The following is a 26,035-nucleotide window of genomic DNA, read 5'->3' on the forward strand; positions in this document are numbered from 1 at the left end:
ACCGGAGCGTGAAACCCCGCGTGGGGACGCCTTTAAACGGCGCCCTGACAACTCCAGCTGCACAGGCCGGTGCCTTTCCGAGCGAACCAGGGCGAGAACTCAGGTGACCCCTTGCGAGCAGCAGAGGGGCCGCGGAACGGGGGCGCCGCACGCACCTCCCAGCCCCTCCGCAGCGGCGGCACCGGCGGGGTTTCCGCACGCCGGCCGGGTCAGCGCCTTCCCGGGGCTGCAAACCCGCGACCCCCCGCTCCGCCCCAGGGGGCAGCCCGGCGGGCCTTGCCGGGCCGGGCAGAGGGGCGGGGCGGGGCCGCGGGGCGGGGCCGGGGCGCGCTCCCGCCCGCCCCCCCGCCGGGGTGGCCCCTCCGGCGGGCACGTTGCGGCGGGCGCCGCCGCAGCTGTCACTGTCAGGGAGCCGGCGAACCGGGATCCCGGCTCCTCGGAGGGGGAATCCCCCAGCCTCGCCCCCGCAGCCAATCGGCGGGCGGCATGCAAATCGCGGCCGCGCCGGGCGGCGGCGGGCCAGTGGGAAGGGAGAAGGGCGGGGAGGCGGTGCCCCGTTGGACGGCGGGGAGGGCGGCGGGGGCCAATGAGGCGGCGAGGCGGGCGGGGCGCGCCCCGGGGGCGGGGCCATGCAAATTTGGTTTGAAAAGAGGGCGGGAAATCCGAGTTTCGCGGGAGGCCCTTGGCGCGTAACCCGTCTCCTTTCCCTTCATTCATTGTCAGCAGCCGCCGCTTCCTGGAGCCATTTTCCAGCCGGCCCCACACAGCGGGAGCGGCCCCGCTCCATCCGCCGCATCTGCCCGCCCCGCCGCCTCCGTCCCCCCCCGGCGCCCCGCATCCTGCAGCCGGGGCCCCCCCGGCACCCGCAGCCCCCAGTATTTTGCGCGGGGCCTCGGCATCGAGGAGGAAAGGAGCTGGGAAGGCCGGGGGGGGAGGGACGGGGGGAGGAGGAGACGCGGCTGCGGGGACAGACCCGGAGGGAAGGATGAGAAGGGGACTCCAGCCGCCGGCCCCGGCAGCACCGCCGCCCGCACCGTCCACGGACTCCAGAGCAGCCCCCGCCGGCTTCCCGGCCCGCTTTGCCGCCGGCACCTTCATCCAGATCCGCAGCACCGGCGCGGCGGCGGGGACGCCCTGTGTTGTCTCCTCCTCCGCCGCCGCCGCTTCCCAGGCTCCCGGTGCCTTTGCCCCGGCGGCGGATGGGGGCCAGCCCGCTGGCAGCTCGCTGTACTGCACCCCCCACGGACCCGCCGGCAGGACGGCGCTGCTGCAGCCCGCTCTCGGCGGAGGCGGAGGCCGCCCCCCGGTAATTTTTTTTTTCCCCCGTCCCCGCGGGAGGGTGAAGGGGACGGTGGGGGATCAGCGCCAGGCAGGCCCTCTCCCCGCCGCCGTCCGGGCCCGGGGGCGGGCGAGGGGGGGGAGGGCAGGAAAGGCGGAGGCAGCGCTTTGTTGCAATAAACTTTCCTGCCTCCTTCCCACCCCCCGCTGCCGGGTCTTATTTAAAAGGAGAGAAAAAAAAAAAAAAAAAAAGGAGAGAAAAAAAAAACAAAAAAGAGGGGGGGGGGAATAATCCTCCGCCACGTCCCGCCGCACGGCTGCAAAGAGCGAGAAGCCGGCGGCGGGGAAGGGCCCCGCTCGCCCCGAGGCGGGGGGCCGGGCCGGGCCGTGCCCCGCCGGTGTCTCCGCTTCACCCCCGGAGCCGCCGGTGACGTCTGGCACACGTGCGCGGAGGCCGCGGCTGTGACTGGGAGCCGGGGCGGGCGGGGAGGGGGACGCCGCTTCCTCCTCCTCCTCCTCCTCCTCCTCCTCCCTCCGGCCTGGGACAGCCCGACCGCCGGCCGGCCGCCCCCGGCCCCCGCCGCTCTCGGAAATGCCCCTGCAGCAGGTCAGTGACTCGTGGGGTGGCGGCGCGCACCGACACCCCCCCCACCTCCCCAGATTCTACCCCCCCGCCCAAAAAAAAATTTCCGTCCCCCCCAAAAAAATATTCCGCCTTCCCCCCCCCCCCCCACTCGTGGGGTTTTCTTTGTCCTCGCTGTTTTCGGGTGCGCGCTTGGCCCTTGTGGGCTCCGCCGAGTTGGAGAGCGGGGGAGGGCGAGGGGCATCCCCGCCGAGCGGGGGTCGTGGACGCCGGCGGGGTTCTTCTCAGGTGAGCCCCACCGGCGTCCACGACCCCCGCCCGGCGGTGTGGGATCGCTAAACTCCCTCCCACCGCTTCCCTCCCTCCCCGGTGCGCCCCTGCCTGGGCAAAAGGGGTTTTAACAACCCTCCCCTCCTTCCCCCCCTCCCCCCCCCCGCATCCAGTCGGGGATGGTCCAGGTATCAGATGCTGCTGTAATTCTGCAATACTTTTGCAAGAGCTTGGGAGCAGCGTTTGCGTCTTCGTGTAGCTGGGAGACCGTGGGGATGGCAGGAGCTGCCTTTCGTGTGGGTTTTTGCAGGTGTTGTAGCTGAGGTAGTGATGGAAGTTTCAAGACTCGTCAGATCCCATCCAAAGCTTTTTTTTTTAAAATAAGTTTCTTTGCTGTAAAAGATACTTGATTTTTCACTGCTCCTGGTCTTCAGCATATCCTAATGGTGATGGGTGTCAAGCATGCTGGTTCAAGCTGCTTCGTAAATATTTGGCTGTCCTATGCGAAGGTTTGATTCCTAGAAGGTGGTGGTAAGCGAATACAAAGAGTAGTATATGTAACGGGATGATTCTGGGAGAATAATTGTACAGGTTTTTTCAGCTTTGTGGGAGGAATGTTGGTGTCATAGGGGACTCCTAAAATTTCTCCTTAATGGGTGCTACAAGACCATTAAATATGAATTTAGTGCTTTTTTTTTTTTTGGTATAGCGTTCACCTCTCTAATGGAAGAAATTCCTGGCCATAAAAGTGTAGGGGGGCTTCCTCCCCCCTTAAAAGTCTGGAAGCAGGAAGGCAATTTTGGGCTCCGCCTGCAAAAAAGTCCCTGTGCAAGTTGTAAGTGAGTTTGTTGCATACCCTCAGCCCCCATGTTTACTTTGGGGAGAGATGTGGGATGGGGGAGGAAGAGAGTGGTCAGGCCGGTGGTATCTATAGGCTCGGGCTGGCACCCTCCCAGGGCGATAAGCCATCCATGGCACGCGCCAGGAAAGGGGCTGCACATCCTGCTCTGCCCTGACAGCCATGCTCACGTCAGTGCCCCTCTTGGAGCCGTGCTGGTTTGCTGCAGACCAGTCTTTCGGGAAGCGAGGCTGAAGCGCCCTAGTGCTCTGCCTTGTCTTTCTGCTCCGCAGACCGCTTGGCCAGGAGACGATCCAGCCCTTTCGCAGTTCTCCGACTCCTGCCTAGTGTTCCCCAAAACTCTCAGAGGCTTTTCTGGGACTGGGAGGTGAGGGTGTTTTCCTGGTTGACTCCTAGCTGAGCTGATTTGAGAAACTGGTATCAGAGACTGGTGAGAGGAGCGAGAAAATGCTGGGTAGTTGAGGCAGCGAGCTCAGGCGAGCAGCACCAGTATAAATTTAGCGCTTGATTGAGTCGCAAGTAGTGCATGGAGACCGAGACCCCCAGCTGAAAACAAGGCCCTGCTATGCAAAAGACTGTAGGGATAAGTCTAAAATCTGGCCAGCACACCTGCGCTGGTTAGGGTTATGAAAATAGTCGATCTTTGCAGATGTAACTGCACTGGCAACCCACCCATCACTTCCAAATATGAACTATGGTATGACTGGAAAAGAGTCAGTACAGCACTGTAGTTTAGGCTGTTCAGGGAGGTGTTTGACTATACCAGCAAACGAAAAAGTTTCTTTTTGCCGAAGTAAGGTGCTTCCCCCTGGGAATGCATTAGTTACTTTATCTATGGTTGTATAAGAGTAACCGTGCTGGAAAAGCCTTGAAAGGTGGCCTAGTCCATAACAACAGGTGGCTCCAGCCCCAGAGAGATGAGAGTTTGCACACTCCTCCATCTCCCAAGCAGGTGTCTCGATACTGTCCCAAACCTGTTCCTTGCTCTGTCACCGCCTGTCGCGGCGGCTCCTGCGGCCGAGGGTTGCTAACCAGCCTTTTGTACCCCGGTGAGCCCGGGCTCTGGGGGGCTGTGACCCAGGCCGCCCGCCCTTTCAGCGTGAGGTGCTTTTTCATGATTCCTGTGGAGTTAATAGAAAGTGTTACCGGGCAGATCGGAACCCCTGCCATGGCTTAAACACGAGCGGTAATGAAGAATTAAGCTTTGCAAAGCAACCGTCAGCTTGTGCTCCTGAGCCTCCGGGCATGGGGTCAGTGCTGCTGCAAGGGGCAGGCGGTCCTGCGTCCCCCCCCGCCCTCCTGCGCCCTGCCAGCGGCTGGTGCTTCCCTTCTGGAAGCTCAGGCTTCCCAGGATGGAAGATTAACCCTGACCAAAATAAAAAAATAAAGGTTTTCTGCTGGGCAGGCAGGTTGAACCAGCTAATGGAAGGTCTGGTAAGTGCTAGGGACCACCAAGGGAAGGCGGTGGCCAGGGAGAGGGCACAGGGGTGGTGACACCGTGCCATTTTGGTGTCAGCGAGCTTGCGAATCAACTTGGCTCCTCGTGAAAACGTGGGAGAAATTAATGTTTGACGAGGTACACCAACAGCATTCTCGCTGGTGTTGGCTTCTCGCTTGGTGTGAGAAAGTCACTACAATTTGCAAATCCCAGCCCTTAAAAATGGGGCTGCTATAAAAGCAAGCTGCTCAAAATGTTTCTAATTCAAATAGTGGAGAATTTCTTACTGTCTTTGGGTTATAAAGATAAGCCTTTAAGAAGAGGGCCATTTTCTTAGCCATGAGAAAATGCTTAAATGGAGACACCACCCACATGTTAAGTCCTTTTTAAAAGGGGCTAAATCCTCTTAACAAGAATATCTTTAGAGAACTCCTGTGGCCTTTAGATGACATGAGCTGTGGAGAGGCTGGTTCGGCATACTTCAGAAGGGGGCGGGAGGATTTACATTTCCAAACCGAATACTTAGCACCTCTCTCATTTTTCTGGTAGTTTAGAAAGCACCTCTTCCTCCCTCCTTCTCAGCCCGTCACAGCTGGAAGGGGGGAAAAATGAGGTAACGCACAATCTTTCTCCTAGGTGTTAGGTGAAGGAGCAGGCCAAATAGGACATAAATACTGAACAAGGATTTAAGGTATGGGAGAAAAACCTGTAAGTTGCATAAAAGAAGTGGGTAGTTAACTAGTAGCTTTTCTTTATTTTGCAGGTATAAAAAGAAGTTTTTTCTGTGTAGAAGACATAGGTGTTTTCATATTCAGAGCCATTTTTGTATTACTTTGCCTGACAGTTTGTGTTAATAGGAATGAATGCTAGCATGAGTCTGGGGCCTTTGCTTTTGGAATAGCTTTTAAGGGAGTTTCTTTGGTTTAAATCCATCTCCTCCAGCAACAGACTGCTTCTGAGTGCAAGGAGGTAGTACCACATGGTCCTTTGGCACAGCTGTCTGAGGAGAGTTCAAAGAGGTATAAATCCTGATTGCCCTAACTGTGCCAACAGGCATCTAGTGGAAAGCAGGCATCCTAATAAAAATGTACAGGAATAGCCTGTAGCTTGCTGTGCTTGCTGATGGTGGCTTTGCTATCCTCACGCAGAGTCCAGCTATGCTGGTGTGGCTCCATCTGCACCAGAACTACTGAAGTACGGTAGGCTTCTTTCCCCACGATGATAAGGGCTTCTGGCAGGTTTCCACGAGCAGCTGAGCCACTCAAAGGCTTTACTGTTGCTGGAAGGAGTAGGCTTGCTTCTCCCTCACCATCTCCTCTGTAGCACCTCCTTCACCCTACCCCTGCTCTTCCCCCTCCTCTGCGCTTGGGGGACATCCAGCTGTGCTGGTGGGTTGGTTTTCTGCTGCTTTAACAAGGTAAAATAGCTGGGTCTGATGAGCAATTAGGTCTGGCACACGGTAGGTATTGGGCGTATGTGGCCCAAGATGGGATGAGTGAGGTGAAGGAAGGAGACAGGAGCTTTCCCATGTAGTGGTGTTGAGGTGTTAAATCGGCTCGCTGAGCCTCACTTTTCAGAAGTTGGTCTTGCCTGTTCTCACCATGAAGGTATCTTCCTTGTGCCACCAGCCTGCTCGCCAAAGGCTGGATATGGGTCACTTTAGGGCTGGTTTATTCTTCTGTAGAGGCTGCTTCAACTGATTGAGCAATTAAAGGCATTTTCTTTCCCCTCATTTTATCCTAGGTATGTTGGTGCTGCTCTGTTAATTTTTACAGTGTGCTCACTTGTGAGTATGTGCGAGCATTTAAAAAAAAAATCTTTAAACTTAGGAACTGCTGTATTTTGCAAGATGAAAGGTTTTCCTACTACTTTTCTGACTATGACTGGCAAATGTTTGAGGAAGGAACAGAAGAAGAGGGCTTGCATAGGACAGCCCTCTTCCTACTTGCTTTGAGAGAGCGCTTCCTTGGTCAGGGGTTACAATGAGTTTTACAAATGGCCTGTGATTTCTGTCTAATCCCTGTTTGACTCTAGTTGTAGTTTTGACCTTACGTAGCAACAAGTTCTATCTATGATTTAGTTATCTTGTATGGAAGAAAAAATAATTTTTTTTCTGTCCTTTTTTTTTCTTTTTGAACTTGCTGTCTGTAGTGTCATTGGGTGATCCTAGATATTGTGATAGGGGAAAATGATTTCCTCATATATGTTTCTCAACACAGTTTATGATCTTCTGTCCTCAGTTGTCTTCTCCAAGTTGAAGAATGATTAGACCATTTAACTTCTCCTGAAATGAAAGGCATTAATGTTAAAATAGAAGTGTCCTTTTATAAAAGAATCACATGATTCTTGAAAACAAACATGTCTTTTAGTTGTGAGTTTTTACTTGCCAAGCTTTTGGGGATTGGTGGCTTCAAAAGACATTTTGAAGACATGGTGGACCCACTTTGCAGGCCTAGCAGGAGCCAGAGACCCTTTCGGAGCTAGCTTGTTTCACAAGGTCTTAACCTGGCCCTGGGTGGGAAACAGGAGGTGTGGAGCAGAGGGGCCGAGTGCGCCCAACTACTGTGGGGATGTCTCATTACAAAGCGTAGGTTGCAAAAAGGAAAAAGAAGTAGCACCGTTCCTCTCTGGAGCCCTTGTCCTGGGGGGCCCGTAGGTCTGGTGTGGCTGTGGGAGGGGAATCCAGCCCACCCCTCCTGTCCAGAGCACCAAGAGGGGAGTTGGGTGAGAAACGAAGATGTGAACTTTTCTTAGTAGCTTCAAGTATGACATCTTTCAAACCTTCAGGTTTCACTTCTGAAGGTGGGCTGATGGCCGTGGCTTCGGTGGCAGGGTTGGTCCTGGTGTGGAGGGGTGGGAGGGTGGCTCGGGCTTTCATCCTGGCTTGTGGAAGAGCTGCTCGCTAAGGATGGTTTGGAGACCGTGACGTCAGTTCAGGCGTGACTTCTTGCACTGATGGTGGTAACGTAGATCCAGCCATGCCCAGAGCGAGGCTTCAGCGGATGGAAAGCTCTTCTTGGTGTAACTAGATCTCTGGGTTTTACAGTCTCTGCAAATAATCTCATTTACAGCTGGCAGCACTGAGTGTGTATACATGGTGGCAACTCTCCTCCTTAAAAATGACTAAGTTGGACTTCAGGCTTTTGTTTTGGCTGGTGGAGTTAATCACTTCCTGCATTATTTTTTAAGAGCAGAACTGTGTTTGCTGCTGTGGGGAGAAGAAACCCCCTTCACGTGTCCAGGGCAGTGGTGTGCGGTGGGAGGGAGGCTGCTGGTGCCTCTAGGATGGGGCTGTTGCAGTGCTTGAGGTGCTGCTGATGAAGTACTTGGAATCGGTTTCAATTCCAGTTCTGTCTTCTGTTTGAAGACAGACTTGGCAAAATTGCCCAATTTATCACATCTTTAAAAGGGAACTATTTCACTTCTGTTTTCCTCAAGTAAGTTGGTCCAAAACCACACTTGGAAGTGCTATGCCTGGCATGGGTGTCTCCTGAAGTACTATGCTGTCTGCTTGGATGGTGCTGCTGTTTGCTGGATCTCGTGGCATTTGTGGAGTTCTAAATGCCTTGTGGGCTCAACGTGAGCTGTGGTAAATATTTCTGTCTGCAAGCCCTGTAAAGGGGGAAGACAAGAGTTTGACTAGATGTTGATGAAGCCGGAGCATACTGAAAATGGCCTCTGCTATGTGGTAGGAGTTTTCTACTTCATGCATTTTAGCCTTCCTTTTATACATAGATGAATACATCACAAATGTGCTGGTAGTTGTTTGCAAACTGAACTTGCCTAAGGTTAATGGCACGTGTTGTGTCTCTCCTGTCCTACTTATGAACGTGAACAGTTGTTGACCTGTTGTAGTGTGAAAACTAACACACTAGCTCTGTCACCACTGCACGTGCATGCCCTGCAGCTTGCAGGCTTTTGTGCCAAAGGTCTTTTGCCTAGGACTAAGCTAGGAAGGAAAGGTGGAGCATTGAAGATCACCTTTTCAGAATCAGCTGCTGAGTTATGTGGGCAAGTATGGCTTTCGTTTATTCCTATCTCCAGAAGTAAATTATTCCTATCTCTGTTTTGTCACTTTGTTTAAGTAGGAGACTTAATTTGATCACCCGCATCTACTTCCAAGATTTCATCCAACCTGTATGCGGTTGCATCTAGGCCCAGAAGTGAGCACTACCTGAGGCTGACAGCATTTTCAGGTGCCCTACTTCAAGGGTCTAGGACCCGCTTTTTAGGAAGATATTGGGTGCTTCCTGTGACGTTCAGTTGCAGCGCTGCAGATATTGGGTCCTTGGTATCTCGAGCTTTATGTGAACAAGCCACTGTTAAAAGCAGAGGCTGCTGTTATTTTGACTTTCATTTTTGTATTGTTACAATGGGATTTTAGAGTCTTATCACGAAGACGTTGCAAGCCACTAGTTGTTTTGCAAAGATCTGTGAAAACTGTAGAAAACATGTAAACAACTATTTTTGGTAAAAATAAATTGTATTGGGAAACTGGATTACAAGAGGTGTCTGCTTAGCCTTGGCTGCTTCAGCTCCAGCATTCCTGCTCCAAGCTGTGGTATGTGTGTGTTGGTTAATGTATGCATAGATTCTAGAAGTAATTTTCATTCATGAACTTCTTGAAAGACTTTCTTCTCTTTACAATGCTGTTCTGGTTTTGCTTGGGTTTTTTTGGTTGTTGTACAGCTGTTGGTTCAAAGGTTGTTGCGTATTGCATAACTTACCGCTAGAAAGCGGGGCGGGGGAAGAAACTCATTGGCAAACTTCCTTCCTTGTTAATTAAGGTGACATTAAAAGCCTCTGGTTCAGGCTGTCACCATGCAGTGCAAGAGTCTTATTATTATATATTGTGTCAGACTTATAGATCCACTGTACTAGTTCTCTCTAAATATGACTTTCTCTTAATTTTGGTTCTACCCGTTAGTTACAAAATCTTACTAAAACTGGAGTGCAGTAACAGATATAATTTTTTCCTGCAAGCCACTGAATCTGCACTGTAGGATTTCATGATTTTTACACATTTTTAAAGTACAGATGTAATTTTAGAGTGAAACACTTCTCCGTAGAGCGAGTGTACTATGCTCTCTATAAAACTTAGCTTTCAAATTTGCCTTGCACATTGTTCAGAAACAAACTGGCATGTAGACTTGCTTGCGTCCCTCCTAACTAGACACCCATTTGAGAGGTGTCATCTGGCAAATTTCAGGTCTGGAAGTAAAAAAGTAGCCTCTTGGCCCGGCATTTATGTTGGTATGGTCCATTTATGTTGACAGTAGGCTTCTGGCTTTTTGGGTGCTACCACAGTGTAAGTAGGTAAGTATGTAAAAATACAAAATGATGTGCAGAAGGGGTCTCATCTTGCACCATACATGGAATGGTGGTTCCCGTGTATCAGATTGTCTATGGTGTACTGGAAAATATGTGCTTTAAGGAGCAGGTCTGAAGAGTTTGCTGCGTTCTCTGACTGCTTCTGTAATGGGAACTGGGCTTTCCTTTGCCCTCTGCTTGGGCTTTTTTAACATCTGCTGGTTTTAAGGTCGTTTTTCCAACCAGAGATGCTAGAAATGGAATTATATGGAATTATAATGTCTTGAGTGATGCTAGTAACCTAATAGTGCCTTCAGTACTTGTTCTTTTGTGCTGCTAACTCTGGAATTAAATGGCAATTACCATGTATATATGCTGGTGTTATTTTGCCTTGCCAGCATCGTGTTTTTAGACAGCGTTGGTCCCACACATTGACAGTCAGTTTTTTGTCCCCGTACAGTAAGCTAGTTCACACTTTGTCTAATGTCTTGGCATAGCGGGAATTGATGTTGGTTACAGCTCTCACAGAAGGCTTTTGTGTGGCGATATCTGAAAGCTGTCTTGTTGGAGCTTTTATCAAGGCTATTGCAATGAGGCCATTATCCCCGCTCGTGGCGAACATAGATATTCACAGAAATTTTTATAATATTGCTTAGTAAGTGGCACGCTGGTAAAGAGTGACAATGCTGGAGTGGTACAGAAATAATACCCGAGGTGGCAGCCGTGCCGCGGCGGGGCGTTATCTGTCCTTGCAGACTGGGGACAGGGTGGGAAGGGAACCCCGCGTGGGGCAGACGGAGGGTGGTGATCAGGGCTATCGCAAGCACGAATAATCCTGGCCGTCGGCTCAGCAGAATAAAGTTTTACTTTCCATGGTAAGACTTTTATCGAGCGGCTCCAAGTAACCGAGATCCAAATTGCTGTATAACAGTTCTGCACCTCGTTCTTTTTTTTCCGGCTGCGCGGTATCTGTAGCCTAAGACTGTCTCTTGGGAGTTATGTAAAACTGCGAGTCGGGTGAGAGGAAGCCGAAACTTCACAACTCTGCTGTAGTACTCTTTTTAAGCACAAACCTCTGGAGCCGGTAGAAAAGACAACTTACTGCTTGAGGTAGGGGCAGGGAGGGCTTTCAAAATTATAATAGCATTTTCACCGGCTGCTTTGTCTTGACAGTGGGTATTTCACTGGGTTTATTCTTTTTTTCCCTCAGGAACTGGGGGATAGAAAAAGCTCTTTTTGTAAAAGACAGTGTCCTGAAAGCATAAGCAGGTTGCTCATTTTCTTTCTCTGGTTCTTAATCATAAGAGCTGCCTTGATGATTTTTCCCACCTCAAATTAGCAGTTTATTTATAACATGCTAATGTTCTGCATGCCCGTTGGTATTACTGTTCTGTTGTGCTGAGCTGAGAATTGTTCTCTCGAAAACTGACACCGTGAAGATGACATAAATGAACATGGGAAATTGCGTATGGTAGAGAAAAATTCAGGTGGCTTTTGGTATGACTTTGGTTCACACTCCTTTCTATAAAATGACTTCAATTACCTTTCCGATTTCAATTGCTAGTCACATTTTTGTTGCTTGTTTTTATTTGTTACTTTAAAAAAAAATTGCAGACCATTGCCTTTTGGCGTCCTCGCTACCCTTTCATTCCTGTTGGCAAACTTCTCTGTGATCGCCTTCTGCGCGTTGCCACCAGCTGCCTTCTTGGATTGCAGGCAGGGGAGTGAGGAACTTTGGGGGATATTTACGCCTCCTCAGGGCCCTCGTAACAACCACTTCGCAACCGAGAGCCTGCAAGGTGCCTGCAGGAAGGCTCTTCCAGATCTAGGGGTTAACAGCATCTCTTTCAGTGGTCCTCTGCTTCAGCTGCTCTACAGAAAGACCGGGGAGCATTCGAAGTCCAGGCTGTGCAAAACAGGGTGTCTTGAGCACAGAGAAGGAAATGGCAAAACAAAAATGCATCCCATGAGTTGCTGCACTCAGAGCAGTGTGCTTTGTAGGTGTTTACGAGAAAGGTGGTAAAGACAGGTGCAAGATCATCTGGAGACCTCCAACGTTGTTTGCCTGTGACCTGTTCTCTAAAGATGCTGTTGCTGGCCTTGGGGTGCTGAAGTCCTTCCTTTTTCTCATCTTGGTAACATCATGCTTTTGCTGAATATGTGGGAAGTGAATGCAACAGTAGTGAACAGGTTGCATGCTGTTGGCTAGATGTTAAGCTTAGGTACAGCCTTCTGTGGACAGAAAGAAGTTAATACTTATAAAGTGTTTTTTTTGTGTTTGGTTTTTTTTGGGGGGGAGCGGGGGCAGAAACCCACTTTGCTGTGAAGGGGAATGTGTAGGGAATTCCAGAGACTGACATATTTAATAAAAAAGAGAGGAAAAGAAAAGCAAGCTTGCAGGCAGGCAAATTCCCTTATTCAGGGAAAGCCATATGTTCAGGATACTATCCTTAGTGTGATTTATTTGCTTCAGAATTAGGAAAGAGGTTTGCTAGGAAAAGTAAGATGCATTCACTTTTTTCACCCTCTTAAAGAATTTTATAAGGGCGACTACCATCTCCCTCCTTTCTCCTGCTTTCCCAGTCGTGGAGAATAATCAATTTAGCAATAAGTCAGAGCAAGCAAAAATGTGATTGTTCTCATCTGCAATGCAGAGACTAAGTCGGACTCTTTCTTTAAGGCCAAGATCGGGTATTTCTGCCTCAAAGTGAATCAGGAGTTATTGAATCATTCTGTATTTAGTAAGAAAGCATCTGAATTTCAGCCTTTTTGTTTTCCCCTTCAGATTTGCCTAGTTTTTGTTTTCTTGACTACCCTTTAGCTCTTTCAAAATGGCATTGAGGCCATTGAACACATTTCCCTACTTCCTCCGAGGGGGGGAAGCAGCACCAGCTGTACCAGGCAGGCATTATATCTGTTGCCAGTACTTCATTTGAAGTGGAGAAATGTGGCTTTCCCAGCCGTTTGAAGAGCTCAGTTGCCTCAGCATGTGAAGAGCAGCCCCCAAGCTCTGCTCAACTGGCAGCAGAGAAGGGAGGAATCTCCTTAACACCTCGCAGGGAGAAAACTCTAGGCATCTGTGAGATGCTGTAGTATATCTAGCATAAAATAGCAGATACTTTGGCTTGTCTGTTGACTTGTTCGATGGCAATGCCTTGTTGAAATGGAAAAAGCCAACAGACCTGGTACAGTTTTAAACTTCCTGAACTTCGCATAATAGCGCAATGGCACAGGAGGGGCGGCATGAAGATCCCAGCAAACGTACTTGCCCACCAGGGCAGCCCCGGCTCTTCCACTGGTCGTGCAAACGTGGCATGCCTGGAAGATGAGGGACAGCCTGCCTGCCAGCAGCTGTAATGGTCCGGGAAGGGTTGCTTTCCTCCTGGAAAGCTGCTGTCAGATACTTTGTCTAGCTTCAGCCCCAGACCCTTTGGTTAATGTTGCACAAATCATACAAAAATGTATCGTTCCTTCTGCTGCCGAGTAACGTTGGGCACCTTCTGCAAGTCTTTCACCTCTCCCTGAATGCCAGAGACGATGCATTTTGTAGCCTTTGTTGTTCTGCCTCCTGTTTGACTGCCTGGCCTGCGGGGCATGAGCCCCAGCATGGAGCAGGTGCAGTGATCTTACCAGCTAGAACTTTGAATTAAGATAAGAGTATCTTGAATTAAGAGCGTGGGAAGGGACACAATCAGCTCTTCTCTGAGGAAAAATGTGGAGTGTAACTTAGTAGGTGTATTAGTCTGAACTGAGGTAGGCATGCAGGTCAGGACTGATGCAGCAGCACACTTACATGGGGGAGATCTTTATGCACATGTCACTACAGGTCCACCTGTTCATGCATCTGCACGCCACGCATGCAAGACTGGAATTTTTTGGGTAGTAACGTCGATCTGGGCCATGACTAGTTGCTTCCTTGTTCTTGTGTGTAACTGCATAGAGTGGAGAAACTTCAGCTTTCACTTAGCTTCCTATCGCTTTTAGAGGCGGAGTTGGAACTTTGAATTTCTTAGGTCTACTTTGACTGCCATCATATGGTTGTGGTATCCTGATACGATTTTTCTCTTCAGAAAAATGGTCCAAAAATCAGCATGCTTCACTGTCCACTTTGCAATGAGCTGATCCTTTTTTCAGGGCAAACTTAGGAGCTTCTCTTCTTGTGAGGAGCTGCATTTACCAGCAGATGCTTGAAGTACCTGTGACTTTGGAGGCTGTGACTTCTTCAGACTTGCTTTCTGAGATCCTCTGAGGGAACAAGTTGCTAGACTGCTACTGGATCAGCCAGCTGCATCTAGCATCTTGGCTATGGCTGAGATTGGACTATTGATCTTGGTGATGTGAGCTTCAAATTGCAAAAGAACTGATGAAGGCTTTTGAATGCACAGACAGAAAGACAGGTCATATACATATACAGCCTTGGGGCTTGTGAGGGCTCAGCAGGAGTCCTTCTTGGGAGCAGTGGAATGAGGGCGTGCATCGGGGATCTTGAGGAGCTGGGCTTCTGCTTCTCCAGTTTAACTAGCTTCTTGCATCTCCCCTGGCACGGTGAAATCGCATCAATCCCTTCACTAAGCGTTTTTATCCAGACTACCAATTTCAACGAAGTGATTTTTTAATTTTTTTTTAAGTTCAGTATTAAGATCTCTAAGAAGGCAGGCCAGTGAGGTGGTTCGGGTAAGAACCTTTTACAGTCACAATATGGAATTTTTTCACCTTAATGAGCGAAGGCGGCGGTTTGACCATATGCCAGTATGCCTCTCCAGAGCTGCGATACGGCTGAACCACAGTGGAAATCTGGAACCGTAACGACACTGCTTATAGGAAGCTTGCCTCCCTGCATTTAACCACAAATGTGGTCAATATTAGGAGAGGCAATAACAGAGAGGAAGAAAGGTGGTAGTATTTGATTAGCTTTGTTCTCCCTGTTTTCTGTAGTTTCTGATGGATGCAGCTCCAGTTGTGAGAGCGGAGTGATAATATTGCTGACTGATGGTTCCAGTTTCTTCCTTGTTACACTCTGAAGATAATCTTTTGGGGCAGATATAACAAGACTTGCTTTCAGCATGTTAAATTCAATAGTCATGTGCTATTATTAAACGGTTGTGCTGCTTGGTAAACTATTTGCTATAACTGCAGACAATAACATATAGAATAGGATTAAATACCATGTCAAGATCCTTCAGGTGGTCACTCGCTTCATGCAGGGACTGAAGCACTAAGACATCCAGTCGTGACAGGTATCTGCAGTGGGTGAGTGAGGGACAAAGGTCTTCCCGTTGCTCCTCACCATCATGCTCCAGACCAATGTGTTAGCTCTGTTTGGTGCAGCAGCACGGGAATGGCTGTTTGTTTTGGAAACTAAAATATCCTCCTGCTTCCTATCTGCATGTTCTCGGAAATGAAATGTAATCCTCTCATAGTCAGGGTAACCTTAATTACCTGCTGGGGTAGGAAGGAAAAGATGAACTGGGGATCAGGTCTGTGCTACTAGGAGTGCTTCCCGTGAGGGAGGGGATTTCCTGAAACCATCCTGGGAGACACTTTGGGGATGTGGTTTCACAGTCGGCTTCAGGTGATCCAAGTCGGTGCTGCCACGAACGGGGTCACGCGTCCCGCCCTCCCCGCTCACGCGGTCCCACCGCCTCCCTGCCTCGGCGCCCGGGCTCCTACCGCCCTGCGCTCGGCCAGACCGGGGACCCGCTCCAGCTGAAAGCTAACACTGGGCCAGCGATTAGTTTTCAGCCCGGCAAGCTCCCTGGCCCGGCTGGCAGCGTGGCTGGGGCGGAGGCGGCCGGCGGGGGCTGCCCCCGCGGCAGCGGGGCGCGGAGCTGCCCCATGAGCCGCACATGCCGGCACGGGCCCTCCGGCCGCCCGCTCTCCCCACGCGCGGGACGCCTCGCCTGGCGCGGCAGCGGAGCGAGAGCCTCGCTCCCTGCGCCACCTTAGCATCTCCTAGAAGCGGGTGGAGCTGTGCGTAACGAAAACCTAACAGATGGCTCTGTAAAGAAATAGGCAGCTTTTGTGCCGTTACTTACTGCTTAGGTTACCGAGCACGTGCAGCTGCCGGTGCCTTGCCGGCAGTGCCCAAGGGCTGAGGGGAGCTCGCACGCTCTCCCCATCTCCGGCTTTCAGCTTTTAAAGGCTTGGGGGCAGTTTAGGGGTTTTGTGAGCACATGGAGGAGAAAACATGGCTGAAAACATTCTCAAATCGCAGAGGAAATCCACAGGTGCTTAAACTGAGAATCTGCGTTTTCTCAGCGCCGTGTTTGTACCGTACCTCGCACGCTCGGCTTCCAGTCCCTGACCAAGGCTCCCAGGCTACATGTAATTTAATTACAGTCTGATGGCTGGCATTGAAGTAGGTGAAGATATAAATGTAACTTGTGCCTAGAAGTTATGTATGTAGAGTGAGCTTGTAATGCTGGAGGCCTTCTCTGAAGTCGTCGCTATCAGGAAATACCTCCTGGGGAAAGACTGGCTGTGCTGCTTTGACAGGTACAGTCGCTCTTAGCAGGGCTTTAACGTGACTGATTTTTAACAGATGGAAGTAAAGGCATCGTGGTCTTGCACGAGAGGTCACAGAATCCCTGGAGATAGCAATTGGGATGGCTTTTACTGACAATAGCCGCAGCCGAGGGCCTTATCTTGCATGGGTTATGGATGTGGGAAGGCTCCTAGAGCTTCTGGTCACGTGGTAATGAATGCTGATCACGTGGAAAGTTCATCAAGGAAGGTTGACTTTCATGACGGCACTCATAGCAAAGTCTCCTTTCTGCCCCTCAAGTGGAGAGGTGAAGCCAGCCTGTGTGGTGGCGAGAGCACCAGGACCCTGCTTACTCCACGCCGCTGCAGAATTCAGCTCTTGTGACCGAAATACACGGCTGAATTTCGGCCTCAGCTTAAAAGGATGTATATCATTGTGGTTGTAAGGAAACCTCCACATGCAAACTCAACTGTTGTGGTACTAACTCTGGAGACAGCCTGTAACTAATAGGGCTGCAAAACAAGAGTTATCACTTCAATCTGTTGCCTAATTTTGAACATAACTATTTCATTATTGATTACTTCAGCAAAAAAATTCAGATGTGTTTATCTCGCAATCCTTCCACACATTGCCCACTGCCAGAAGCCTCAGCTCTCCCCACAGCAGCTGCCAAAATTTCCATCTTTCTCCCGATACTTTCTTTAGCACCATTGTGCATTGAAACATTTGCAGGATAGTAAAGTGTGAAAGCCGTGCAGCATTCCTATTTATTTTGGAATTCAGTTTTTTACACAAGGAACACTGTAACTCTGCCATATTTACTTTCTTGTATTTAATTCAATAAAATGTATTTACCTGAAGCGGACACGAAGTTTCCAGTTTGCTGTGGGAAGCGTAGGGCCACGCTGCAGAACTTGTTCCAAGTTAGTGCAGAGTGTGTGAGGGCTTCTTGCCAGTGCAAAGCGTGGGAGGGAAGTCAGGAGTAAGAAGAGTCTCGCTGCTATCATCAACAGGCGCCTGTTGAAAGGGTAGAAGTTATGGATGTCAAGGCAAGACGACAGGTTTTTGGGTTTTTTGAGTTTTATACTTCCAAGACAAACCAATGACTGGCAAAGGAGGTTTCTTCCAAGACTGTCTTTAAAGTGCTTTTGCTTCACCCTGGGTAAGAACCTGCAACCTCAGATAGTGAAATGTAGTTGAGTTTTCTTGGGTAATCTTGGCTTTACAGTTTGATGTAGTTTGGAATTAGGATTGGGAAAACAATTAGTGTAGAAAATAAGGAATTTTTTTTTTTGAGAATCTACCACACTCTAGGCTCTTTAGCAATCTAGGAAGCCTACAGGCTGGTGCGGGCTTCCCATGGCTGCCCTGAGTTGTCTTACCCTTCCTCCTGCTGCTGAGAGAATAAGGCTGCCCTTCTTCCTATCCATGTACTGTTGAGAAAGGCCATCATACACGGGCTATTTTTGATCCTATTCCTCTCCCTAATTATATGTAGCTTTTATAAATCTGTCTGGATGGAAAGATCCCATGTACTTTGAAAGGGCTCATTTGATCTAAATTTAAGGCTGTCTCATGTCCAGTTGTGAAACTTGCTATTTTAGTTTGCCCTACCTATAGCTTTTACTAAAACAAGAGGAAAAGGATGAAAAGGAGAGACTGAAAAGTGTGTGTGAGAGGAGGGAATGATGACTCATAAGTGGGACTGCATTTGAAAATGAAAAGGATCAAGGTGTACTGATCATAAGAGAGAAAGTTACGTTTTTTGTGAAGAAGGCACAATAAAATCATATGGTCATTTATCTTCTGAACAGATTAAGGTACACTTGTGGAAGAACCCATGAGCCTGAATTGAGTAGATAATTTTGAAGAGAGAAGAAATCTATTTAAAGAAAGGAATTTTTAGTGCAGCCTTTAATAGGTGATATTTTACTGTTAGATTCCACTGGAAGACTTCTCCAGGCTTCTGGAAAATCTCATTTAGCTGTCCATTGCCTACGGGATAGTTCTAGTAACTGCACAGTTATAAAGCAAGGTAGGTAGCAGAAAGGGAAAGAGGGGGAAGGCAGTAGTGCAAGAAGCCAAATGGGCTTCTTCTGAACTTTAGGATGTAATGAATAGAAATTAAAGCTCATGAACGGACACCTGAGTTTCTGCTTTCATCCTAGGTGTTGTCTTGTTTACCTCTCGGTTAGTGTTCTGCTCTTCTGGTCTCGTTCTGGCATCCATAAAACTTCCCTAAAACTTGGGATGTCTAACAATCTTGAAATAAACCTTGCTGTAGAGTTTAAGTAGTGTGCAATTATAGGGATGGAGTTCTTCTGTATACAGCACTGCAAAAAATGTTTGTGGTGTTTCCTAAAATGTTTACCAGCAATATCCAACAGCCAGCTCTTCCCGTCTTCACCCTTCTTCTTTTCCTGCCTTTCTTCCCCACCAACCAAAAACTAAAATATAACAAAGATGTAGCTTGTCTGACATGTGAATAAGGCTGATAGGAAAGATGTTTAATTTTGTAAAGCATTTTGATTAAAAAAACTAACTGTCGGTATGGCATTGGATTAAAAATTGCTAAGTGACAGGAAAAGGGTCCTTTTGATTGATTCCAGTGAGTATTTGCACTAATCCCAATACTATGGAGTGCTTTCATCATGGCCCCAGAAATAAACAAAAAAACTGTTACTGATAGTAATTGCTAGCAGAACAGTAAATGATGATGGAGCTCTCACAACTTGCTCTGTAGGCACATTCAAACACACTGGGTCTTTAATACAGCCAAAGGCAAAGTTGTATCCTAGAGAACAGGGAGTGCAAGCTATGCCTTATGAAAGGTGGCCTGTGTCCTGGAAAGCAGCACTTCTGAGAAGTCTGTAGTGGACAAGCAACTGCACACCAGCTTCCAGCGCAATGCCAAGGAGCGATGGCACTGAGGCTTTCACCCTGGCATGTATAAAAAAAGGAACAGGAGAGGGGATACCTTTGCCTCAGTGAACAGTTTTGGTGCAGCTGATACTTAAAATACCATACACAATTCAGAGCTAGCTCTTGTAAAGGTAAAATGTTGAAAATGGAAGATGACGTTAAATAGGGCAGCAAAAATTATTTGAGGTCTGAAGGAGATGCCCTACAGTGCAACTTACATAATACTAATTTCATAAGCAAAATATTGCTTAAGGGATGACTTGGCTGATATACAAGATACAGAATTGGGAGGGGTGGTTGATACAGCTGATGGTTGCGCTGCCATCCAAAGGGACCTTGGTGGGCTGGAGAAATGGGCTGACAGGGACCTCATGAAGTTCAGCAAAGGGAAGTCCAAAGTCCTGCACCTGGGGAGGAATAACTCCAGGCACCAGGACAGGCTGGGGCCAACCTGCTGGAAAGCAGCTCTGCAGAAAAAGCCCTGGGGGTCCTGGTGGACATCAAGTTGACCATGAACCAGCAACACACTTCTACAGCAAAGACCACCAATGACCTCCCGGGCTGCATTAGACATTGCATTACCAGCAGGTCCAAGGAGATGATCGTTCCCCTCTGCTCAGCACTGGTGAGACACATCTGGCGTGTTGGGTCCAGTTCTGGGGTCCCCAGTACGAGAGACATGGACATACTGGAGATATTAAAAAGCCAACTGGACACAGCTCTGAGCATCCTGCTCTAGTTGCCTCCGGTTTGAGCAGTGAGGGGTGGACTAGATGATCTCCAGAGGTCCTTTCCCAGCTCAGCCACTCTGTGAGATGATTCTGGTGTTAAAGGACTTAAATTGTTGAACTTGAACACTTCAAGAACAATGCTAACTCTTTTAAGTGAGGGGAAAATAACATAAGTTGATACCTTCGAGTTTTGACATAATGAATGTTCTGCTCTGTAATTTCTCTGCAGAGTTATGCTCTATAGTTTCAGCTCTGAACAGCCTTGAGGTCAGCCAGTCCATTTGCTTGCTTTTTGGTGGGTGAGAGCAACCGTGTTTATGGCCCTTCCTGACGGGTGCTTGCTCATTTAACTTTCCCATAACAGAGGTTCTAAAATTGCATGGCAATGTCTTCCTATCTTTGGCTACAAGATAGTTTAATGTTACTAATTGCATAACAACTAGGGGAAATGTAGTGGTCTGTGATATGCAGGAGGTCATATTAGAAAGGCGGATTCTTTTCTTTGATCAAAGGGCGGGTCAGAGAGAAAATATGAATTTATTTCATTTTAAAATTTGAGACTTAAAGGTAGTATTCATTTTTCTGGAGAAGTCACCTCAAGGTATTTAGTTTAGGGAATACATAGTAAAGAAGACAAAGTGGAATGGACAGATTGTGTCTAGTGTGGATCATTTTTGACATACATCAAGTCCTTGCTTGACTCTATGACCTGAGATGTTCTGCTTCACCAGAGCCAAAAGGGGTACTTTTCAAAATACACTTCATAATATGAGAAAGAACAACAACTTTCTCTTCCCTTAGAAATTTATTCTCTGTGATGACACATCTGTTTTGGATGTTGTCTTGTAAATTGGGCTATCACATCAGCTTTTTAGATTGCCCCGTCCATGGCATGACAGAATTTACCTAGATGTGAAAAAGAAAATTATTCAGTCTACCAAGGCTCATTTGCTTTTTTCATGAACTGTTGTTTGTCGTCTTGTCTTGTTTTCATTCCCTCTCTGTCACTGGGAATAAGTAAATCTTGCCGTTTGAACCAAATAATCTATCTTCACTTTGCCAGCACTCCCAGGTTGTCCTGCTCCTTGGTGTGGCTGATGGAGTGATAAAATACTGCCGAGGTAGGATGTGCATCACAGCGAAAGCTCTGTGGATTAGTTGTTCTTTGTGACATTACACAGAATTTAAAACATTAAGAACTCGGCTATCTTTGTGCCGTTTCAGCCACGTAAGCTGTCTGCTGCCAAACCGACCGGTGAGATAAGAGTATATGCAACAGCTGCCTACCTTGACGTGGGGAGGGAGGAAATCATCGGTCCTTAGAGTTTAGCCACCCGGGCTAGGTGAAAATCAAGTTGAGTTTGTAGTCAAAGAAACGTGCTGTGAAGAAGCCTTCTGATGGCAGTACCGGCTCCTGATCTAGGATGAAGGGGGCTGTCAGCCACACAGGGGATCTCTGGGTCCCCGCTATCTGTGATTCGCTACCTCTCTCTCTTCTTGCGTGCTTTCATCTGTTTCTGTGACTTCTGCTGAGTTGGAGCCTCCTTTCCGACTGCTTCTAGGAATAGTTGCTTTTGGACATGTGAACTGTATTTCCTGTTTCTTGGGCACTTGTTATTTATTTTTGTTACCCTGAGGTTTGGTATGTGGAGGAGGTTATTGTGTTAACTTCTTCAAGGTTACTTAAGGATTTTTTTTTTTATGTGACACTACTAATTTCATTTTCAAAACTGTACCTAATTAACTTCTTAGGAATGATAAATCGATCTCTCCATGCAAAGTCAACATTATAGTTACTTGTAGGTGCAGATATAACTTCTCAGCGTTAATTTGTTGGGACAATGTTGAGACTTCCCTAAAGTAGACTAAAAAAACCCCCACAGTTTACATAACTTAGAGAACTATCCTGTATTACAGTAAATGCTTAGGACCCTATGTTATTTCTCATCGTCTGGTTCTGTAAGTGCAAGTCATTGCATCTCATCTGGGTCTGGTTGTCTCCTGAAAGTTTTTTGCCAACTTTCACAATGTTCTTTGGAATTTTATAATATTTTTATCACCCTAAATGCATTCAAAGTACATTTATTACTTTGGGGGAATCCAACTGTATGTTTTTATACTTGTATGGAACTAGGTTAAGGAAATACTTCAAAATAAAAGGTTTTACTACTTTAGATCTGACTTCTCATAACTAATTACATTAATTGAACAAGTAGTTAGGTGTAAGCACCATCACGCCTCAGGCAGTGAATTAAAAATACAGAGTCAAGATTGGTGTTGACTTTTTTTAAGAAAGGATTCTCCTCCTTTGGGGGCATGAATACCCAACACTAACATTCATGTGCGCCTGAGTTTAAAACTTACTGCCTTTTCATTTGTAGCTCTGTGCTATAGTTTCTGAAGTGTTTGCATATGGATCCTCTTTGTCGTTAATTTTTGAAAGAATGTACAAGTTAGTTGGTTCCCTGTTAATCACCTGTCAGTAAGTAAAGTGATGCAGTCCCTTGGCACTGCACTGGTATAACTCGGTACGGGTATTTTGTGTGGAGTGCAGGAAGGTTTCGGGTGCCAGGATGGGAAATCTCGAACCGCAAACCTGTGCAGACAAGAAAACTTGCACTCCAGAAACTTCATTGGTGTAATTCCACAGATGCTGTCCTTTCTTGTAGGTGTCCTGCATCCAAGGAAAACAAAGCTTGAGATGCTGTGGCTTAGGCTGGCAATTTAGTGAGCAAACTTTGTGATGCAAGCCCAATCTTGCATCATTACAGTGCACCTACACTGAGATAGCACTGGCGTGGCTTTGCGAGTGCTCCTCCTTCTCCTCCCTTCTCGCTTCATACGTATCAAGTCTTATTAATTCCATCTCCTAGAGAGTTTTACGACTATATGCTACATGTTCTGTAAGTAAGGAGCAACTCTCCTCCTGATTCCTATGTCGACATATATGGCCAGTATACTACTACTGTAGTTTTCAACCTGTGTATCTGATACTTTATGGTATGTACTGGAATTTCCTCCAAGGAAGTTCATCCTATCCTATTCTCTAGCTCCCCTAATGTCCTTCCTCCCCCCTCCCAGGGCTCGTTTGTTTAGTAGACAATTTGGCAGACAATGGACAGTGTTTGAAAGTTTTTCTTTTTTAAGCAGCTGTGCTAATTTCTACACATAGAGTGGAAGCCACTCAGTGGAACTAATCCAATCACAATCTTATTTTGAAGTTAATGACTTTTAAAAGAGTACTTTTAAAAATAGTCCTTAAATACAAAAGACAAAATAATCTCTAGGATGTATTTTGGGACTGACTGCTTTGCGATGGTTTTTCTTTGGGACCAACCTTAAAGTGATACAGAAGATTTATTTCCCTCAGTCCAGTTCAGTTTTAGCCTCACCGGTCAGGAGGCTGAAAGTCTCCTGAAGCGCTGAAACGTTGCGAGCAGCTCTGCCGCCACGTGAAGAGGTGGTACCCTGTCACACACTGTGTGAATTTAAACTATCACTTTCTTATTTGGCTTACTTTGATCTCCATGGGTAACGTTAAAAGTAGACCTGTATCAGCGTAATTCTTACATGTATATGCAATACAAAGAAATTACACTGAAAAGTCTCTCATGCGGACAGTCTGTCGTCACGTCCTGCCCCCCCGCCCTCTTGCCGTCAGTTTGAAAGTTCAGTGTCAGGCCTGTTTTATGACTGTCTTGTTTTCTTCAAAGGGTGTCTGTGGCGAGAAATTACTGACGTGAACTGCAACTGAAAACCCCCGAGCTTTGCTCTGCAGGCAGCAGCCTTGCTGAAGTGGTATCTTTGGGAACGGGGGTAGGCGAATGGCTGCCAGCTTTGACATCAGTTTGTAGGACCAGGCTGGTGTGAAAGCCTGCCGGTGGCAGGGCTAGCCTTGCCACCATGGCCCTGGCCATGCTCACCGGGGAGGGAAACTGTCCTGTTGCACCCAGCCACCCCAAAAACCTGCAGTCAGGATTGTCCCCCCCAGATGCTGGTTGGTCTGTTTGTCTTTCTGCGTGCAAGTCTTGGCTGTTTGTCAGTATGTTTTCTGGAAGTTTTGTCTCCAGAGCTTCCACCGTAGCCAGGCAGGTGCAGCTCAGCCTCCAGCAGCCGCTGGGATGCGGGCGTAGCTGTCACATGGAGTCGTTTTCAGGACTGCTCAGAGACAAAAGTGGGTCTGTGTCGGTGTGTGCTCCTCACCTTGGGCAGTGTAGCAGTTGAGATGAAAACTGGGTGCAGTTTCCTGAAAACAGCTTTTCATATTTCAACATGAAGTGGTAACTGGAGCCTTCAAGCTTAGCACAGTGCAAAGCCATTGCTTCCAGTAAGAAGCAATTGTTTCATATTTGGTGGAAAAAATTGCAGTAGAAGGATCTCAGATGATTCATTTCCTATGCCGCATAGGTGTAATTCTGTTGATTTGAGGCCTGAAACATAGCTTATGCTTTGGTTTATTTCTTGCACAACCGTTGTAATATCCTTCCCCTTCTAGTGCAAAGAAAATACGAAGTACTGCAGCAGTGTAGGAGAGCAAGATAAGCTGCACATTTTAGCAGTGGCTACTATACTACTATATATATCTATATACTATGAATGCAGGGGCGTAGGCTGATCCCATGGCATCCGAGTAGACCGATGAGCAGAAAATGGGTTGTCCGCTTGCCTCAGTGCCCGAGTTACATTGGCGGTGGTGACTCTGAGATACTCTGACCGTCTGGCAGGTCAGCTCTCCACAAGATATCAGGATGAAAATCAAAGGGAATTAGTACCTTGAGATTATAATCCTCCTTCAGAAAAAAATGATCTGCTGTAGGTCTAGGAAGAACCCACTGTTTTTCATTGCTACGTTTCGCTACTTTCTCGGTTTGGTTCAGGTCATTGTGTTCCATTTAAAAGCGGTTGAAAATGTTGTTCTGTTCAGACAGGACCGAAGAGTGAGCTGCTACATGGGGGTGAGGCGCAGGGCTCAGTGCCGCTAACGCGGGAACGAGCTATCTGGGTTCTAGCTGTTGAGCCTATCTGAAAGCTAATGTATGCCTTTCCGTGGGTGTTAGAAATGGCGTTGTGTGATGTTCTGCAGTAGTGACTGGGAGGTGCTCATGACACTTGCGTTACTTCTTTCTGCATATTCAACCTGAGAAGGGAAAGCCATCGCTAGGTTCCTCTGGCTCGGGTCCTACTTTCAGGCAAGAATCTGCTGCTGAAACTTGGCCACCCACATTTTAGCTTTTTTGAGCTAAATATAATTCTTACGGTTTGATATTTAAGTGCTTGCAGTTCGTGGCTTCCTTGACACTCCTGATACTTCTGAGGGAATTGTGAAAATGGAAAATCGATGGAAATAGGATGGTTTAATTAGGCCTTGAAAGAAACTTTACCAGAGTAACACTATCAGCCTTCAGCTCTCAGGGTCAAATGCCTAATGAGGAAGGGCTGCAGATGATCCGTGCGTAGTTTAATTTGATAATTGTGAGGTGCCTCTCATTGAATGATAAACCCGATTAAGATATACAAAGAGGATTTTCTTTTAATATTCATCTACATTAAAAACAAGCAATTTGACTGAGCTGAATGAATAATTTCAATATAGGAGCTAGAGGAGAATTTCCCTCAGTCAAAACTATAATAAGCTGGTACTTGATAAGCTGAAAAATAAGCTGATAGCTTAAGAAACATAAATTGGTATACTGGAAAGGATTTTTTGACCCCTTTTTAACTACAGTTGCCATTTTCTGAGAAGAAAATTTGGGGCTTTTGTGTTGGAGTAGGTTGATCAGGATGATTTCTGTAAGCTGTATTTTCATTTGCTTTAAAATGCTTCTTTAAATTGTTCCTTTAAATACCAGCTGCTTGTCACTCAGCTGATAATCCTGATAATAAGTAGCGATATTTCAGAACAGTAGACTCCTGTTCTTCTTTTTGTTGGTTTTACAATTTATTCAATTTTCAAGGCACTATTTTTTGTGTTTCTTTTTATATGCTTTTGCCTCAGTCTAATGAATGAGCTACATGTAAAACTTAATTTTGAGGTCATGTTTTCATTAAAGTGCTATTCCTGGTCTTGTTCCTCTGTGTAGGGTAGTAGGAGAATGCATACTTTTGACAGAGAAGTAGTATTTTTGGGAAGAGTTGAGAGGACTTTTAGAAACCCCCTTTT

General features: G+C 47.4%; 1 protein-coding gene and 1 long non-coding RNA gene across 7 annotated transcripts in view; one reads left to right on the plus strand and one right to left on the minus strand.

Annotated features, from left to right (window-relative positions):
• Nucleotides 1–970: 970 nt before the first annotated feature.
• E2F3 (E2F transcription factor 3) overlaps nucleotides 971–26,035 on the plus strand; it is a 43,654-nt gene continuing 18,589 nt past the window's right edge. For 3 of the 5 annotated variants that reach the window (XM_075142813.1, XM_075142814.1, XM_075142818.1), the window contains exon 1: nucleotides 971–1,306. In XM_075142813.1, coding sequence (XP_074998914.1) covers nucleotides 986–1,306 — 321 coding nt within the window. In that variant the 5' untranslated portion in view covers nucleotides 971–985. Of the gene's footprint in view, nucleotides 1,307–1,389; nucleotides 1,886–26,035 lie in introns of those variants that run through there. The other 2 variants (XM_075142817.1, XM_075142816.1) reach the window with 2 other exon arrangements.
• LOC142079142 (uncharacterized) lies at nucleotides 5,063–21,843 on the minus strand. 2 transcript variants are annotated; one of them, XR_012672522.1, is made up of 3 exons: nucleotides 21,163–21,842; nucleotides 17,078–17,239; nucleotides 5,063–8,040 (listed from the first exon to the last, which is right to left on the minus strand). It is a non-coding gene; the product is annotated as an uncharacterized LOC142079142 (long non-coding RNA). The 2 variants fall into 2 exon arrangements; XR_012672523.1 differs by lacking the exon at nucleotides 5,063–8,040 and adding an exon at nucleotides 8,432–11,970 and having other exon boundaries at nucleotides 21,163–21,843.

This window comes from Calonectris borealis, chromosome 2 (assembly GCF_964195595.1).
Source record: "Calonectris borealis chromosome 2, bCalBor7.hap1.2, whole genome shotgun sequence".
NCBI lineage: Eukaryota > Metazoa > Chordata > Aves > Procellariiformes > Procellariidae > Calonectris > Calonectris borealis.